The following is an 18,391-nucleotide window of genomic DNA, read 5'->3' as shown; positions in this document are numbered from 1 at the left end:
GATAGTTCCATAACTCTTTTCTCGTATAACATCTCAGTTCTGCATTTTATTCCCATATCACATCTTCTCTCCTTGAGATGACGAAGCAAGATGACGACACATAACGTGGATTCGTCTCAGATGGACGGTGAGATAGGTGATTGAAGGTAGAATAAAAAAACTTTTGTTTTTACAAAAGAGAGAGGAAACAGTTTTCGCATCTCTAAACAAAGTAAAATGATGGATAAGTTCATGTGTCTGTGTGGGACGACAGCTTCATGGGTAGCTAAGGGGATAGAGAATTGTTTAGAACTTATCTGTCATGAGGGATTCTCCAGGGAGCTAAGGATGGGTAATGAAGCTCTCATCATTCAACATCATATTAACGTAGTTTTCTGCAACTCTCAGATTTCTAGAATGAAAGGAAGAAAGGTTTGTTGGTGATCCTGGAAGGTGCAAATGGGGATGAAAGGTTTTATATGTTCCATTCAAAGTGTCACTTGGTCCAAAGCCGTTTTCTAAAGCAAGCAAACAGAAGAGAGTTTGTTGATGGAAAGACAGTGGGAAGGCCTCCCTTAGTCAAAGGTGCCACGTACGTCTCGGTGTTGAGGTCACCAACGGGTAGTCCAGCAGAGAATAGCTCGAAAGGAAAGGATAAGGCACTTGTTGGAGACAAAGGCTGTTAGGTGACATTGGGAGAAGTGAAAGGAAAGCACCATGTGTTCAGGGTGAGAAAAGTTGAGGGGGTCTTGTGGGTTGTCAGAGCTCAATTGATGATAGTTATGGAGTATATGAGAGATCTTATGATTAAAGTGGATAAGGGGCTGGACCTGGTCACGGGTTTAGGGTGTGGATTGAAAACGAACGAGGGGGCGGGGGGTACATCCTACGGGTTTGAAGGCCTCTAGTGCGCCGGCATAGAGCATCTCGACGTCAACACATATAGGGTCGTGAGACGTCGGCATCACTGTTCGTGCAGTATCACTCAGGACATCGGCAACTTGTTGTCTGACTACCTTCAGTCAAATGGGGTTGGTAATTTTTTCCAAGATTCACTTTCAGTTGTAGATGGGGGTCTTTACAAGGTTTTGAGTAGTTTGGAAGAAGCATACGAGCCTCTTTCAAAAGATGAAAATGAGGTAACAAAAGGTAGTGCTTCTCCTACCTGTTCTATGCCTCCTGAGGGAGCAGTAGGGTCTAACAAAGTGGCACAAAAAGGATCGTTGGGGGGTGGAGCACCTACAAGCAATGTCATCGTCGATGGAACGACGACACCAATGTCGAAGGTGAAGGAACTGTTAATGGTGACATCAACAATATAACTGTTGAAGAGGTTCAGGATTTGAATGCAAGACATGGCAGGGATGAAACTATGGGTTTGTCGTTGGTGCCTTGTGAGGAGGAATGTCTAGGGGTCGGAAGTGTAGTTGGAAACTGTGTTTAGGGATAATGTTGTTCCCCTGGTTTCTCTTCTTCCGATAAATAATATATCAGGTTCACCATTGGATTGGGTTATGGATAAGGTTAACGAGATTCAGCATATTGTGGGAATTTCATATGGAGGATGTGAAGACAAATTTAAAGTACTATTCACTGCGATGGAGGCGGACCCTAGCTTAAAACCAAATAAAGTTTTAAGAAAAACATAGAGTTAAAGCGTCTTTCTTAGGCAATCAACTGCGACGCTAAGGGTTAATGTTAGGGACCCCGGTCTTGTCCCTAACACTAAGGACCACGAGCTTGCCTTGGTAAGGATGATGACCGAGTGACATTGCCAACTTGTTTGGTCTTTGAACAATAATGACACGTATTATGGCAATGATGGGTTCCTAGGTTGATGAAGGTTTAGTGTTTGAATGATGAAATGATGATGATGATGAGTTCAGGTGATCTAAGAGATGAATATGAGTGTTTGATGCAATGTGGAACGAATGGAAGGTTGCCCTTGATGTTGGAGCCAATTGGATGATGATTAGAGTTGGTATGATGAAGTATAGCTAGGGTTTTGTGTGGTGGCTAAGGAGGATTTCGAGATTGAAAGAGTTGGCTTAGGGTTGGAGTGTAGGATGAGATGCTAGGGTTTGGGAATGATGTGGAAGAATGAGGCTAGGGTTTGGTGGCTAGGGTTGGCCGACTTTGGGGAGTGATGGATTAGGGTTAGAGTCTAGGATGATTGCTAGGGTTTGGAAGGTATTTGAATGAGTCTAGTGTTGCTCATTGACTTAGGGATTGATTAAAGATAAGATGATGAAGATAGGATTTGGATAAGGTAAGTGGATGAAGATGGATGGTGTTTGAATGAGTCTAAGGTTGTTTCTTGTGTTTAGGGATTAGGAGATGGAAGATAGTGTTTGAATATGGCAAGAGGAATTGGATATGGTAAGATGTTGGGAGTCTTGGGTTGACTTGAGAGATTCTAGGAATGGATTGATTTTAGGAATGAAGTGATTCTAGAGAAGTTCCTAGAATTAAGAGATTGGAGATGGAAGAATAATTTGAATGATGGGTATGGTGGCTAGGATTGATCCTAATTGGTAATATGCATGAGAGTTGTTAGGAGTTGGAAGTTTGACTAGGGCAATGGAGGTATTTCGAATTTGGAGGACTTGGAAGATGGAATATGAGCTCCTAACTTGTAGGCGATGATTTAGGGATTGGTTGGATTTTGGAAAGATAGAGATGATTAAGGGAAGATTCCTAAGTGGTAGGAATCTATCAAGGAAAGATAGGGTGTCGGTTTTGGTAAGTGAAGCAGGTCTTAGTTGACTAGAGTAATTCTAGGGAATGAGTGATTGGTGGGATTGATTGAGTGATTAGAGGGATTGAAAGATTTTAAGGATGTGATTGGGATGAGTCAACTTTTCTAAAATTAAGGAAGTTGCCAAGTGGGACTCTTGAGGGATGACTAGGGTTTATGGAGATGATGGAGTCTAGGTATGGTAAGTGACTAATATGGAAAGATGGTGGCAAGAGAATTTCGGCTAGGTCAATGGATTGGATGAAAGGTGGCTAGGGTTAGGATTCCTAGAGTTTAGGAAATCCTTATGGAAGGCTAGGGTTACCAAATAAGGCAAGATTTGTGTATGGCAAGATGGAGGCTTAGTGGATTTCGGCTAGGGCTAATGACTTTGATGGATGAAGGGTAATATGGGCTATGGACAACTAGGGCAAACACTATAATGGTTGAATTATAGTGTATGAATGGATTGAATGAGGCAATGGAAATACATGGATGAACAATATGGATGAACATGCATGAACAAGATGGATGAACAATATGGAAGAGTATGAATAAAGGATGAATGGACTTATCAAAGGAATATGAAGACTCTTTTTGGTTTATATGGATATTTTGATATGCAAGAAAATATATGAACATCAAGGGAAATGGATGAACACATACAGACTTTCAAGAACACAATCATGAACAACTCTATTTATAGAGAACACAAAGTGAAAACCTAATAGGTCCCTTGATAAATAAAATAAATAAATAATTAAATAAATAAGTTATAGTGGTGTGGGGCCCACGACATTGACCGGCTACACATGCATGCCTAAGACCTTGTTCTAGTGCGATTTTTTATGGAGTCTTGACAAGTAGCTCAAGTCGAGTGAAGACTAAAAGGAGGGCATTATGAAGACATCTTCATAGAGGGAGTTTAGGGTGGAGTATTAATCTTACAGGAAAACAAGGGATTGGGGTTGGGAATGTGTGTTCTATTCCAATTCGGGCTTGGTGTATTCCATTGTATTCGGGCTTGGGGTCATTAAGAGCTCTCTAGAATGGACTATAGGTATTTTCTTATATACGTCCAATGTACTTAGTTACTCATTGATATATATATATATATATATATAGTTTTTACTTTTAAAAAAAAAATTATAATACTTCTCATTATAAGTATCATTAAAAAATATTTTCTTAATCACTAAATAAAAAAAAATCTCATTCGAGACAAATTCGGGACCCAAAGCATTTCTCGTGTAATAAAACTCCCATACAAAAAGTTACCGCAACCCAATGCCCGAAATGAGAGTAGATAAAACAAAAAATAAAGAGGCAATAAACCATAGTTTCAGGCTTATGTTTCTTGGCTCAGTCACGAATGGGACCGTAAAAAGTATAGGATACAACATTAATTGTTAACCCGTGTAGCACTCACATAATACATTGATAACGAGTATTTCAGATGATAATGAAAAGTTGGTAAATAATAATGAAATAATTTAAGAATATCTGAGAATAATTATATTCCTAATAACCTTGTGATGAGAATGCTAAGCAACATTAAACAAACAGACAGAGAGATGTGCCTTCAGCATCAAACCATGCCCTTAGACGAGTAGTGATCAGTAGGGGTTCTTGTGGGCGAAAGCTCAATTAGCCGAACTAGAAAGAGAGGTGCTTATATTGAAAAGGTTTCATCCGACCCGGTTTAGCAATCCATGCATTTTGAAAACACGGACCCTCGTGGGTAAAAAGTAAATCTTTTGTCCTCAAGATCACGCGACTCTGGTGCTCCGACCAGCAACACAGAGGCAAACAGCATACCAAGAAAACGCTTTAGAGAGAGGCATAAACACCCAGCAAAGTACAATCTCGAGAACACAAATTAGTGCATTATTAGCGACTTCTTTTTGCTTCAAGTTAGTACATGCATGGAACACAGTTCAAGCCTTCAATTCCATATTCAAACATTCTCACGCAGTTCTGTTTGGTGCTTGGCTACTAATGGGAATTACAGAATTAGTAATCACAAAAAGAATGTTGGCAAAGAGCATCAAAGGAAAGTGCAAACCCCATTCATATGAAAACCATGAAATGCCTTAATATTAGCTGATACTGGTCCACTGCTTCCGATACACTTGTTCTCAAAACATCCAAGAAGATAAAACATCCAACAGAGACCTACCGCGAGCAAAAGTTTGACAGAAGATAGCAATAAGACTCGGGAGGTTTATTCCAAACTCCAAACCGAGTGACACACTAGTAACTAAACCCTCGACTCCATAAACAAAAATATCACTCGAATATTCAGGTTTTGCTTCAAGCATGTACAGATGCGATGTGGACAATCAAGTCAACCACACGAGTGCTGCCAATACAAGAGAGGAAAAAGGTCGTTAGAACTGTCATCTAGCTTCAAAACAAAAGACCAAGAAAGAAGAACGTGCTAAAAAGCCGGTGTTGAAAGTGAATGCAACAAAAAGACAAGGAAATAACGATTACTGAAACAATTCATATCTTGACATTTCATCCTCAATCAACAAGTGAGAAGGAATCTAATAACATGTTTTATAGACCATATTTTGGTTTCTAAAGTCTAGGTAGTAGGAGAGGAAGCCTCAAACAAGTCAACAGAACAGAGATAAGTTCCACAGATTTAAAAACAGTCCGGACTACATAAGAAAGCAATGGAAAAATAAGATTACCTGTAGCCCCATTCGTTGTCATACCAAGAGACAAGTTTCACAAAATTGTCATTCAATGCAATTCCAGCCTTGGCATCAAATATGCTAGATCTGCAAAAGTATATAAAACATTATTAGAATTTAGAATAACCATGGTATATCAGACCTTCACTAACAGTAAAATAAAGCAAAAACTTCAACTTATTTTCTTGTAACATAACCATGACACATGCTTAAAGTGTATAATTATGGATTTAAATTCAAGAAAAGATACAAGCAATATGATTAAATTACAAACATTAATTGTAGCACATGAAAACGGTCCTCGCATTAATCTACCTGTTGTCACCAACAAAGTCTGAAGACACCACATCATCTTCAGTGTAACCCAAAATCCCCTTAAGCTTGCCCTCAGATGCCTCCCTGAGCATTGCCACAGCGAGTACATAAGTTAGAAAAGATATACATTTGCTAAGGTATTAATCAATATCCTACTAGTCCTGCCAGGTAAGATTAGAAAGGATTCACTAAAGACAATGACACCTGCACAGTCTTAAGTATACAATATGAATATTCCAACACTTACTTGATGGCATTTTTTATCTCCTCATAGGTCGCCTTCTTCTCAAGCCTGACAGTGAGGTCAACGACTGAAACATCCACGGTGGGTACACGGAATGCCATTCCGGTCAATTTACCATTAAGTGCCGGAAGAACTTTCCCCACAGCCTATTTGACCACAAAACATGCAGCAAATTAGTCAGGCTGCTAAATACAGCAATATAAAATACTTATCTGATAAAAACCCCATAAACTCCTAAAAGTGAATCCAATTGCAGTAGATATTCAAGGACAGAGAACACCAATCGCATATGCTGTTTACATGCCAAACTAAGCATCCAGACAGTTGGCAAAGATTTCTAACTAGCATGTCGTAAGTCACCAATTACAAGCATTTATACAATCAGGCAAGCCCCATGCTCAACAGCAAACAACACTGTCAATAAAAAGTAGTTAACTACCTTGGCAGCTCCGGTGCTGCTAGGGATAATGTTGAAGGAAGCAGCTCTTCCACCCCTCCAGTCCTTGCTTGAAGGCCCATCAACAGTCTTCTGTGTGGCTGAATCACAAAACACAGCGACCAATATTCACTAAAGCCATCAATTCATACAGCCAAAACTACTTCACAGAAGGATTGTTATATTACCAACAACTTACCGGTGATAGAGTGGACGGTGGTCATGAGACCCTCAACAATTCCAAAATTGTCATTGATAACCTATACACAAATTTCATACCACCAGAGTTAAGCACAATAATTCGCAAAAATAAAAAAATAACGTGAAGAGTGGTCATAACCATATAAATCAATTTCAAAACAAACCTTGGCAAGGGGAGCAAGGCAGTTGGTGGTGCAACTAGCGTTGGAAACAATGTCAAGCTCGGGTTTGTATTCTTTCTCGTTCACACCCACAACAAACATGGGTGCATCTTTGCTTGGAGCAGAAATGATGACCTTCTTGGCACCACCCTGATTATCAAACAATTCAAGTCAAAAAGCCCCCACTATGAAAAACCCAACAGATAAACCCCATTTCTAATTCTCATTCTATATAAGTATAACCAATCGAATCATACAAGAAAATTCAAAGAGAAAGAGCGAGATGATTTTCTTTCCAACCAAAAAAAGTTCCGTTCACAAGACTCGTAATAAACCTTAACTTATTCGAAAAGATCTAACCTTTAAGTGGGCAGCGGCCTTTTCCTTATCGGTGAAAACACCAGTAGACTCAACGATATACTCGGCTCCAGTCTGTCCCCATGGGATCTCTTCTGGGTTCCTGAAATCCATCCACACACAAAAAAAAAAAAGCGTCTTTTGAGTCTGATGGCCATACTTCACACTACCACACACTAGAAAGAAGCATGCACCGATTATGCGATGAAATATGGAAAATGGAAACCGTTACCTGACGCCGAAAACAGTGACGGCCTTCTCGCCAAAGAGAAGGGTATTAGAGTCCTTCACCTTGATGTCGTGGTGCTTCCAGTGACCGTGAACGGTGTCGTACTTGAACATATATGTCTGTCAAATACTCAGTTATTAGTATGACCCTCGTCTCACACAGATCCAAGTTTTCTCGCTAATAATACGGTCTGTACACTGTTTTGTTTTGTTTTTTGTTTTTCATTTTACCATGTAGTCAGTGGTAATGAAGGGATCGTTAACGGCGACAAGTTCGACATCGTTTCGCTGAAGAACAACCCTCGCGACCAATCGACCAATCCTTCCGAACCCTACAGATCAGAACAGTATACGAACAAACAAACAGAACTCATCGGAAAATCATCTACCAGAACGGGTAAAAAAAAATAAAATTACACAAACACTTAGATCGGAAAATTTACCGTTGATTCCGATCTTGATCTTCTTGTCCGAGGCTGTAAAAAAAAACCAAAAAATAAAAAATAAGCAATACAAAAGGATGGAAACGAAAAGCAAATCAGCAAACGAAACGAATCACGGAAAAATGAAGGAACAGAAGACGGTATTTGAACTAGTTACCCATGGCGATCGGGGGAAGACGGCACTGAATAGAGAGCTGAGATGGGGAGAAAGTAGAAACTCAGAGAAGAGAGTGAACACACAGATCAGTGAGCATGCGATTGGTGATTATTTAAGGACAGATGTATGATGAGATAATTCACATTAAAATTAATAAATTAAATAAAATATTATTAAAATATATTTTTTTAATGTTATTTTTATTTTAAAATTTAAAAAAAATTAAATTTTTTATTTTATTTTATATAATAATTTAAAAAAAATTATAATAATGAAAGATAAAGTTTTGAAAATCTTCAAAATTTTAGGTTTTAACCTTCAAAATAAAGCAGGCGAATCGGTGGGTTAGGCAGGGGAATCGGTGGGTTAGGCAGAGAGAGAGAGAGAGAGAGAGAGAGAGAGAGCGCCTGAAAACCAGTGGGCTTGTCACGCGCCCACATTGAAGGTTTTGAAAATTCCAGTGCTGTATCATGTATGTAGCAGCTGATTTTAGAAACGGTGGGTCACGCGCTGATACGGGGAATCGAAATTTTTGAAACTGGTTTGGAAAGTGAGATAAAGATAGAATTTTATAAATAATAATTAAATAAATTATAAATAATAAAGAGATGAATAATATTATATATAATTATGGAATGTGTAAGTATTATATAGTTATTTTTAAAAAGAGTGAAGTTTATTATTAAAAAATTTATTTTTTTTATGTGAGTTTCATATTTATTAAATTTTTTTAAAATGATTACGCGGTACTTATATACTCACGACAGCAAGTATCATTTTATTATAAAATTAAAATATTATTATAATATAATTTTACAATAGAGGATTGTTAGAGACACAAGTAAATTTTACAAAAAGATTTCACACTCTGATGTGGCGCATTACTAATGTGCCACATCTTTTTTTTTTCTCCCTCTCTCTCGTGCCTCTTTCTCCCCTTTTCCTCGCCGACAATGTCTACCATCTCAGGGGTGGTTCCTGACCACCCCAACCGACGGACAGCAGTTGTCAGCCACGCAAGTCACGACCATCTTGGCTACGACACAGTGCACAAAACGTGCACGGCGTGAGCTCCCATGTCTCTGTAGATGATGTCGTTTGGACTATTGGCGGCTTCTAGCTACTCTGATGTAGTCTCTAACCACCCTGGCGGGCATAGAGAGGGAGAAAAAGAGAGGGAAAGGCGGAAAGGGGAAGGGAAAGGGCACAGGAGAGGGGAAGGCAGCAGTGTGCAGAATTCTTTTGTGAGATTCGGATTACACGAAATTTATACCTTATAAAACTTGGCAATCTTGAACTGTCAAAGTATGACAGAACCAATGATATACTTTGAAAGCACGGTAATATCTATATATAATATAATTACTACATGTTTTCTTGTCTGAATAATTAGTTCATATAATATCAATAAAACAAGTTAATAGTTATTTAATTAACAAAAAGATTGATAACAAATGGCGATTATTTATTGTGAATTTTCTTTACACAGGATTGAAACAATAATTTATAAATGATAATAGAGAGATTGACAAAAAAAAAAAAAATATCCCTCGCAAATTTTGAGTTATGGCTTTGTTCATAAGGCTATATTTTGCCACTTAGATGAAATGAGATCATCTCAAAACATTTTATAATTTTATTTTCAAACGTCACTCAAACACATAACATTTTTTAATTTCAAATTTTTAACTTTTTCATCAAATCATTATAACATTTTTAAACATCTAAGTAAAACAAAAAAGACAATACAATTTATTCAAATTTCAAAACATAATCCAAAACATCAACTTAAACAGGTTTGAGTTATTTAATTAAGTTGTATCTGTTAATAACAATTTAATTATTAGTTTCTAAATATTACGTGTTGTGTCCAAATCATGTTAATATGTGTTCGGATTGAGTAAAATTTAATCTAATTCACTTAAAATAAATGATATTTGCAATTATAGAATGCGTAAACACCGCACATTCATTTAAAAAATAATAATTAAATATGAGACTCATATGAAAATTTAATTTTTTACTAATAGACTCTACTATTTTTCTAAATGAGTATGCGGTGCTTGTATAATTCATAATTATATCTAAAATTACTGTTTATTTAATTAAACAAGTCGGATAGCTTAATTAGCTTAATTCTAACTCCCTAATTTCGCACACTTGCCAATATATTATATACGAGCACAAAAGTGAGTTTTTTTTTTTATTATTTGTTTTAATTAGAGTTTCGATATTTAGACTATTTTTTGCAACCATTCAATAAATCTCCAAAGATGAACAAAGCTATACTATTTATAAGTCGACATGAAATATACATGTGATGGTTTGATTTATAAGATAATTCAATTTAAAATTTATCTTTTTAATCAAATAATATCATGTCAATAATGTCTCGCACCCTCCACATTATGGATCAAGAGGAGATGTCAGATTTTGAAATGGATTGATCGGTTAAAGGTCAGAGACGATATCACTAATAGCAAACTTGGAAGTTATTGGTCCGTGTTAATGGGATTAATTTGAATTTCATGGAATCAAATTGCTTAATAATAAAGCTTGTTTTGGTAAAGTTTAGTTGGTAGGAGGCACGGCCAGAATCAAATGGCCCACTGAAATTTTATAAAAATGAATTTTTTTTTAAAATTATTTTTATACAGAAATTTTATAAGGATTGATATTTGCTCTCCCATATATATAAATATATATATATATATTTAAAAAGTTCACACTTCCACCTCAACCTTTTGTTATTAATTAAGTTTATTTAGATTCAGAGATGAGATGTGATGATTTTAGATAAAAAATGAAAGTTTAAAAAATATTGTTAGAATATTATTTTTTAATATTATTATTATTTTGAGATTTGAAAAAGTTAAAGTGAGATTTGAAAAAGTTGAATTGTTATTATATTTTATGTAAAAATTTAAAAAAATTGTAATCATGAGATGAGATGAAACACTTTTCAAATTCAAACGGGACCTTATTCTAACAAATGTTGGAACATTACATATGTGATCAGTTTCATGCAATTGTTTTAGGTTGAATTAATTAATTGTATAACTCAATTTGGTTTAAATTGAATAAATAGTTTGCCTACATTTAAAAAAAAAGAGTATTCTTATTGTGCTGCTCCAGTTATACCGCTCACGTTGTCATGTTGATATGGTATTATCATTAAAAAAAAATTTAAAACAAAATGATGTTTGAAAACACAAAAAATAAAAAATTGAAACTCTAATAATTTTTCTCTATTCTTTTTATATTTATATTTTTAATTTTTTTTAATAAATCACGTGGTACACCGTGTGATGCTATGTCAATAGAACAAATTAAGTGATATACCTCAGATGGTAGAGTAATATTTATCTTTAAAAAGGGATAAATAGTATAGCAGCCAATGCCTTTTTGCAAGCCGAATCTAAACAAAAGCAAAAGGTTCAAATTACAGATTTTAAAATTGTTTAGCATCACATAAAGCAGATTATAATATGAGTTAATTTAGGTCATGTTTGGATATAAAAACACTCTCAACTCATTTCATTTCATCTCATCTCATTATTAAAACTTTCTCAAATTCTCATACAAAATATAATAAACAATTCAACTTTTTTAAATTCTAAAATAATAATAATATTAAAAAATTAATATTTTTATAATATTTTCTCGCTATCCAAACGAGACCTTACTCAAATAGAAGCATATGCTTTGTTAAAATACTGACGATGATGATGACAATGGAGTTGGCGGCCATGATTATTGTTATGAAAAATGTTAATATGCCGCCTGAGTTTGCCTCTTCACTTTGATCGTTCATGTATTTATTTTTTTAATTTTTTTACTTAATAATTAAAGAAGGAACTTTTCGTGTATTGATATATTTTTTTAAAAAAAATTAAAATATGTTAAAAAATGAAAAAAATATAAATATAAATTTGTGTTAGACGGCACGGTCAATAGTCATTGTTGGGCAGCAGCCTAACATGACTCTATTGTTATATTTCTTCTCTCGCCCGACTAATATTGTAAACAATCAACTAAAAGTTTCAGCACTTTTGCAAAAAAATAAAAAATAAAAAAATACTCTGCAAGTTTTCAACATAAAATCGAATTTATAGGGTTGGAAAGTTTTGTGCATGAGAAATGATAATTGAAATCGTGAGCGTACAAGCGCACGCGTAATCAATTTGACAAAGTGAATAAATAAGAGACCCACATGAAAAAAAAAATTAATAGTGTACCCCACTCTTTTTCAAAATAACTGCACAGTACTTGCGCACTCTACGATTGTATGTACTATTACTTTTTAAAAGAAGTTACGTGAAATTTATACACTCTAAAACTGTAAATATCATTTCTCAAACTTATAATATTATAAAAATAAAATGATTTAGACAATTTTCTTTTTATATAAAAAAAATTGGGCCACATTTTTCTTTTGGATTCAGGGAGGGGGTCGAATCCAATACCTCAATTTTAAAAATTTATGTGTTATGTTATCATGCTATATGAATAAATTATATATATAAATTTCAAATAATAGACTTGTAATTTGAAAAAATAAAAAAAATAAAAAAAAAGTAAAGACTGAAATATCGGTCAGTATGGATCGAAATATAGGTTGATACGAGTCAAAACGGTCAAAATTCTGACCAATACGAAACTATATCATTTTATGTACCGGCTACACTACAAAAATAGTATATTTCAATCGTATTGTATGAAATTCAAAACATTGGGTGCTACTCCCGCAAAAGGAGTCCAGCTATTCATCCATTGAATAGGCAATTGTATTTATTTTTATTTATTTTTGTTTTTTTAAATCAACTATTCATCCATAGAATAGGCAATTGTACTTATTTTTATTTATTTTTGTTTTCTTAAATATTTTTTAAATCTATTAAAAAATATATAAAAAAAATAAAAATTATAAATTCATTAAAAAATATTTACTTAACAATTAAGTAAATAAAAAAATAAAAAAGGGAAACGGTGGCCATTGGCCCTGATAATATGGGAGGGTCCATGGCCACTCGCCCATACCAACATCCCTCCTTTCTTTCCGTCAACCTGTCTGGATGGCAATCTACTCCTCCTTTACGAGACGTCCTTCTTTATAGAGATTGAACCGGAGGCAAAAATTAAAAAGGAACTCAGCAAATGGCGTCGCCCGGGTTCGAACCGGAGACCTTCAGTGTGTTAGACTGACGTGATAACCAACTACACCACGACACCGCTTATTCTTCTATTTGGACCCCATACTAATAAAAACATAAAGAAGCTGAAACTTCTTCACAATCAATAAATTTTGGCTGTTAAAAATTTAAGAGAAATTATTTACATCATCCACTGTAGTCGTAGCATACCGTGATGAGGAAGAAAAAAAAAAAATCACGTTGAGTGTGCAGAGAGTGCGGTTGATGCGTCTCATTGCTCAAAATTTAATCATCGTCACCAGAACTTAGAACAGAATAAGAAAGGAAGCATGCATGGCTTAACAAAACTTGTCATGAATTGTATACAAGTTTTTAAAGAATAATTTTAATTATAGTTATAGGTTATGCAAGTTTCATATTTTTTTTTAAAAAAAAATTATGATTCATTATTAAAAAATAATTTTTTTATATAAATTCAAAGTTTACTAATTTGTTTTAAATAAATTGACATGTACATATATACAACTGCAAATATCATTTTCTTTTAACTAAATTACGTCTAAAGAATGATTTGCTAAGGTCAAGGATAGCCAAAAAAAGAAACACGTTCATTGTGTTCTTGCATTCCTTCGGTCTCTATAACAAATCATTGTCGAGTTGAAGCCTCTAAAATATGTAGTCTTGTAGATTTCCATTTTTTTTTTCCTCTCTCCCACCAAAATTCAGTGTGTTAGGCACATTGGAAGGAATAATATTCTTCGAGATCCTTTTAAACATCATATTCTTGGTCAGCACGCAACTCCATGGAAAAAATAAAGCAGAATATTCGAGGTGCCAGTAATTTTATAATTTTATAATTTTATGATTTTTTATAATTTTATAATCCAAACATTCTTCATCATTCTCAGTGCCAGTAATGCTAAAAATTTAAAACTAATTTTAAAAATAAAAATAAAAATTTATTTTATAATATGAGTTTTTTATTAAATTATGTCAATTTGTATATTTATTCTTATAAAATTATTTTATAGCTAAAGTATTAATCAATACTAAATATCTACTTCTATTAAGTTTCATTTGTTTCCGCAGATAAGATGAGATGAACTTAAATTAAAGTTAAAAGTAGAATAAAATACTATTAAAATATATTTTTTAAATATTATTTTTATTTTGAGATTTAAAAATATTGAATTATTTATTTTATTTTATGTGAGAATTTGATAAAATTGTAATAATTATATAAGATGAATTGAAAAGAATTGTAAAAACAAACTAGACTTTATACTCTGTAAAATGAAACTTTTATGATTCTTAGAATTATCTTTTAATAAAAAAAAACTTTGTAAATTTTTCCTTCTGAGATGAACACCAACAAAAAAACTCACTGAATTAGAATATTAAGGTCCATATTACGACGAGTAGCACAAGATCTATAATTTATTTATCTTTTTTTCAAGTTGAAGAAAGTTTTTGAGTCAGAAAATTGCACAACATTGGAGGAAATCTCAGTTGAAACGAGGACCTTTGACTTTGAATACCAAAAACATAGGAATAGCAACCCGCTCGCCCACCGCTCCATTGCCAACCACTTGACATTTTTCGGCTCCTGTCATTGCTGACCCTTTCCTTACCGTACACACACGACCCTCCTGCATTTTCGGAGTCTGCATTAAAATCCACCGCCCAAAAAACCCATTGCTTTCCATATATAGACCAGATATAGCTTCCGATATCTTCTCCTTTTGTTCTGAGTGCTTCGATTTTCTTTTGTTTGTTAAGTTTCTCGGAATTGTCGTCTCAAAGTTTCTTGGGGAAGGGGTCCTTCTTTCCTTGGTTGGTCTCTTCTCTGCGTCTCTCCTGCGTCTCTCCGCTATGGCTTCCTCCGCCGTCAACAGATGGTTGAGGCCTGAGGTACGTGACTTCTGTATCTGATCAGTGCAAAAAAGGAGAGGTTTTTTTCACTAACATTTTATGTTATTTTCGTTTGTTTCTAGGCATTTTCTGTTATTTTGGACCTTTGGTTGCTACTACATACGAAGCAAAACTCATGTTATATTTTGTTGATGCATTTATTCGATAATATATATATATATATATATATATGTATATATCTTTGGGTTATAGCCACTATATTTTCAGGTATCTGGGCTGATTGGTTAATTTTCGATTTCTTATATGCCTGTGCGTTTAGCTAGTAGCTCAATTGTAATAAAAACAGGACTCGTTAACAACAAAAGTAGCATTGGGATAGACAGCTCAATTTTTCTCTCTGATTTTTGGTCCATTGGGATGACTAGAAACGGCTTGTGGTTAACAAACCTTGATTTCTGGTCAGCCTTTAGATGTTGAAACAATTGAACAATGGTAACAGATTTTGATGAAAGCTACCTTGTTTGATATGTCTAGTTCGGCCTAATGCTGTGAAATTACAATTAAAAGTAGCATTAATACCCAGAACTGGTTGTGATGTCGTTGATGGATGCCTATTGGCTATTGGACCAGACAACTGGTGTCTTGATTGTTCATATCCCGATATTTTACACAAACTGAAATTTGACCGACATTTGCAATAGAATGATACGATGGAGCAGACAATTAGTTTGTTTAATTACTAGAAATCCTTTGGTGATCATGGATTCTGTGCATTCGGCATAAAGGACAGCCATGAAGAAATCATCTTGCTTTTTCTGCTTGGTTCTGTTTTTGTTTTTTGTTCTCATCCCCTTTTTTTTTGTGATGACATTTGAGTGATATCATTCATTACACAACCTAGTGCAACAAACCATAGCACGCTCATTTGCTAGACTCAGACAGATGTATTCATTTGCAGAACGATTGAGACCCTGAAAGCAGTATCCTTTTCATTAACCTCACAACTTCTTCTATTGTCATCCGTGTGAGATAGTTATTCAAAGAAATTTTAGTCGTCTTGCCAAGGTCTTCAAATCGAAGAACACAAGGCTTAACTAGCCCACTTTTTTTCTGTCCGTGCTTATTCTGGAAGATTAACCACCGTATGATAAGATTTTCACTAGCATGCAACCATGGTATTCAAATTAAATAAGGTTCACTAAATGCCAATGTCTTCCTGTTTCTTTTTTCTATTGGTATATAGGTATATCCACTCTTTGCCGCGGTTGGTGTTGCTGTTGGTATTTGCGGCATGCAACTTGTAAGAAATATCTGCACCAACCCTGAAGTGAGGTATATATCTGTTTTACACACTCCTACATTACCAGTCTAATTTGATTTTTGCTGATATTTTATAAGCTCGAAGCAAACTGCCAATCTAAACATACAAGTGCTTTTGAGAATTCTTTGTAACTGATTGCAAGCCCTCCCTTCAGGCTTAGCATCTTATAGTGCTTTAATTATACAATCCTTATATATCTGTTCCAGGGAATCAAACTAACATGCAATAAGATCTTCTCTGATATTTGGCTCACAATACGCTTCAATCTTCGTGAACTGATAGTATTTGATTAGAGAACTATGTATGAGCATCTTGTGGTTCTATAATATTGATACAATGCTGCCATGTGCATTTGTGTAATTCAATGGAAGCTTATAATGGTTTAACAAATCAAGATTTTGATATGCCATCAGGGTTATCAAGGAGAAGAGAGCTGCAGGAGTGCTTGAGAACTTTGAAGAGGGTGAGAAATATAAAGAACATGGCCTCAGGAAGTTTGTGCGCAACAAATCCCCTGAGATCATGCCATCCGTCAACAAGTTCTTCTCAGATCCAAACTGACTCAAATACTGGGATCTTTCCACCTTGCTAGAAATTGGACTTTTGAAAATGGCTTTTGTTTGCTTAATTGATTGAGTTGGTGAGGACATAAGACTTGTTTTCTAAATGAACATCAGAACATGAGACAATTGCTTGTACTACAGGTTGCCAAATCATTGATTCATGATCTTGACCATCGAATAATAATGTCGATTTTCTTGGAAATTCAACCTTAACTTTATTGCTAGTTCTCTCATATTTGATCGGGTGTGTGTGCTTGGTTCTCGTATTTTCTGATCATAGGATTGCATCAGAAGGCCAGCCAGATAACAAGAGAAAAATTAAGAACATGTTGAGAAAGGAAAAATAAACTTGCACCATGATCAAACTTATTTTTGTTTCTCTCTAATCAGTATGCCATCGACATAGTTTTGCTACAAAGAAGAAAAGTTACAGCATCTTCACTAGCTCACAGTCATGATCCACCTCATCCTATTGTAGCTATGTGTGTTGTGTATATGCTGATATGAGTATAACAATGACTTCATGGTCTAAAGGTTGCCCTACTTGTCAAGAATAAAGATTGCTTTGAAGACAAAGTTAATTGTGCAATTCCAAGAGCACAATCAAAGAAGATCTCCACTCCATTTTTGGCTACAAAAATATATTAGATTTTTTTTTTTTTGTATTCAAATATGGAAGAATAGTCTGCTGGATTCTGCAATATTTGGATCTGAAGAGCTTGAATCTATAAGATTATACCTTAAATCTACAGGGCGTGCTACTTACATTAGAGATTGCCTTTAACTAATCTGATTTCATCGTCCCATGTTATTAACATATGAGAAATGATATTTGCCGTCCTAAGGCGTGCAAGTCTCACATATTTCATTTGAAAAAATTTATTTATTAAAGTCAATGGACCTTTGTGTTGGGCCTAATATTCGATGTTATAAAACCCATTATGTCAACTCCATATATAGGAAGAAATTAACGAGAATCATGAAAATAAAAGAAACAAAAAGGAGATTGGAGAGGAAATTCTGACCGATTAGCCCCACATGGGCTTGGACTTTTGCTTGAAGCCTGAAGCTTGCCCTATTACTGAAAAGCCTAATCAATACCGAGAGAGCCCAACCCACTATCAATACTGACTGAGTAACCACCCAACGACGATAGAAGATAAGAACGGTTATCATTTGAATTTACTAAGGGATGAACCTTTATATCCAAATTTAAATTTGAATAACGGATAACCATTATCGCCCAAAGAACAAGAACGGTTCAAAAGCTCTATATAAGAGGAGAATCTAGGTATGTAAAATCCATCCGATTCTTTGGAATTAAAAAGTTACTTCTCAATCACTGATTTCGGCATTGAAGGTGTTCCCTCGAAGCCCTAAGCCGTCTTAGTCCTTGGTTGCAGGTGGTCATGAGGTGGTGGTAGTGAAACACGTCCATAACAAAGATCATTAATACAAATTTGTTAAACCATATGAGAAATTCTAGTTCTTACTATTATTTCTTTTCTTTTTTCAAGCGATT

General features: G+C 34.8%; 2 protein-coding genes and 1 non-coding gene across 3 annotated transcripts; 1 reads left to right on the top strand and 2 right to left on the bottom strand.

The window, feature by feature from the left end:
- Positions 1-4,789: 4,789 nt before the first annotated feature.
- LOC121257318 (glyceraldehyde-3-phosphate dehydrogenase, cytosolic-like) lies at positions 4,790-8,083 on the bottom strand. Its single transcript, XM_041158280.1, has 12 exons — positions 7,961-8,083; positions 7,804-7,836; positions 7,592-7,692; positions 7,365-7,480; positions 7,136-7,235; positions 6,779-6,925; positions 6,613-6,673; positions 6,417-6,514; positions 5,981-6,123; positions 5,734-5,817; positions 5,416-5,505; positions 4,790-5,078 (listed from the first exon to the last, which is right to left on the bottom strand). Exons 1-12 carry the CDS (start codon positions 7,962-7,964, stop codon positions 5,030-5,032), a joined length of 1,026 nt encoding a protein of 341 aa, XP_041014214.1. The 5' UTR covers positions 7,965-8,083; the 3' UTR covers positions 4,790-5,029.
- A 5,035-nt stretch (positions 8,084-13,118) lies between these two features.
- TRNAV-AAC lies at positions 13,119-13,192 on the bottom strand. Its single transcript has one exon. It is a non-coding gene; the product is annotated as a tRNA-Val (tRNA).
- Positions 13,193-14,678: 1,486 nt separating this feature from the next.
- Positions 14,679-17,076, top strand: LOC121257317. Its single transcript, XM_041158278.1, has 3 exons — positions 14,679-15,024; positions 16,229-16,317; positions 16,720-17,076. Exons 1-3 carry the CDS (start codon positions 14,986-14,988, stop codon positions 16,865-16,867), a joined length of 276 nt encoding a protein of 91 aa, XP_041014212.1. The 5' UTR covers positions 14,679-14,985; the 3' UTR covers positions 16,868-17,076.
- The last annotated feature ends 1,315 nt before the right edge of the window (positions 17,077-18,391 follow it).

Source organism: Juglans microcarpa x Juglans regia, chromosome 3S, assembly GCF_004785595.1.
Source record: "Juglans microcarpa x Juglans regia isolate MS1-56 chromosome 3S, Jm3101_v1.0, whole genome shotgun sequence".
NCBI classification, from domain to species: domain Eukaryota; kingdom Viridiplantae; phylum Streptophyta; class Magnoliopsida; order Fagales; family Juglandaceae; genus Juglans; species Juglans microcarpa x Juglans regia.
The sequence above is the reverse complement of the archived record's forward strand: the minus strand, read 5'-3'. Positions and strand labels throughout refer to the sequence as shown.

Excerpts from the sequence above, each read along its gene's own strand:
- LOC121257317 (XM_041158278.1), top strand. The coding sequence starts at position 14,986 with ATGGCTTCCTCCGCCGTCAACAGATGGTTGAGGCCTGAG. Across the intron at positions 15,025-16,228 it reads ACAGATGGTTGAGGCCTGAG|GTATATCCACTCTTTGCCGC; the intron begins GTACGTGACTTC and ends ATTGGTATATAG. Across the intron at positions 16,318-16,719 it reads TGCACCAACCCTGAAGTGAG|GGTTATCAAGGAGAAGAGAG; the intron begins GTATATATCTGT and ends ATATGCCATCAG.
- LOC121257318 (XM_041158280.1), bottom strand. Across the intron at positions 6,926-7,135 it reads AGGCCGCTGCCCACTTAAAG|GGTGGTGCCAAGAAGGTCAT; the intron begins GTTAGATCTTTT and ends TTTGATAATCAG. Across the intron at positions 6,515-6,612 it reads CACCGTCCACTCTATCACCG|CCACACAGAAGACTGTTGAT; the intron begins GTAAGTTGTTGG and ends TTTGTGATTCAG.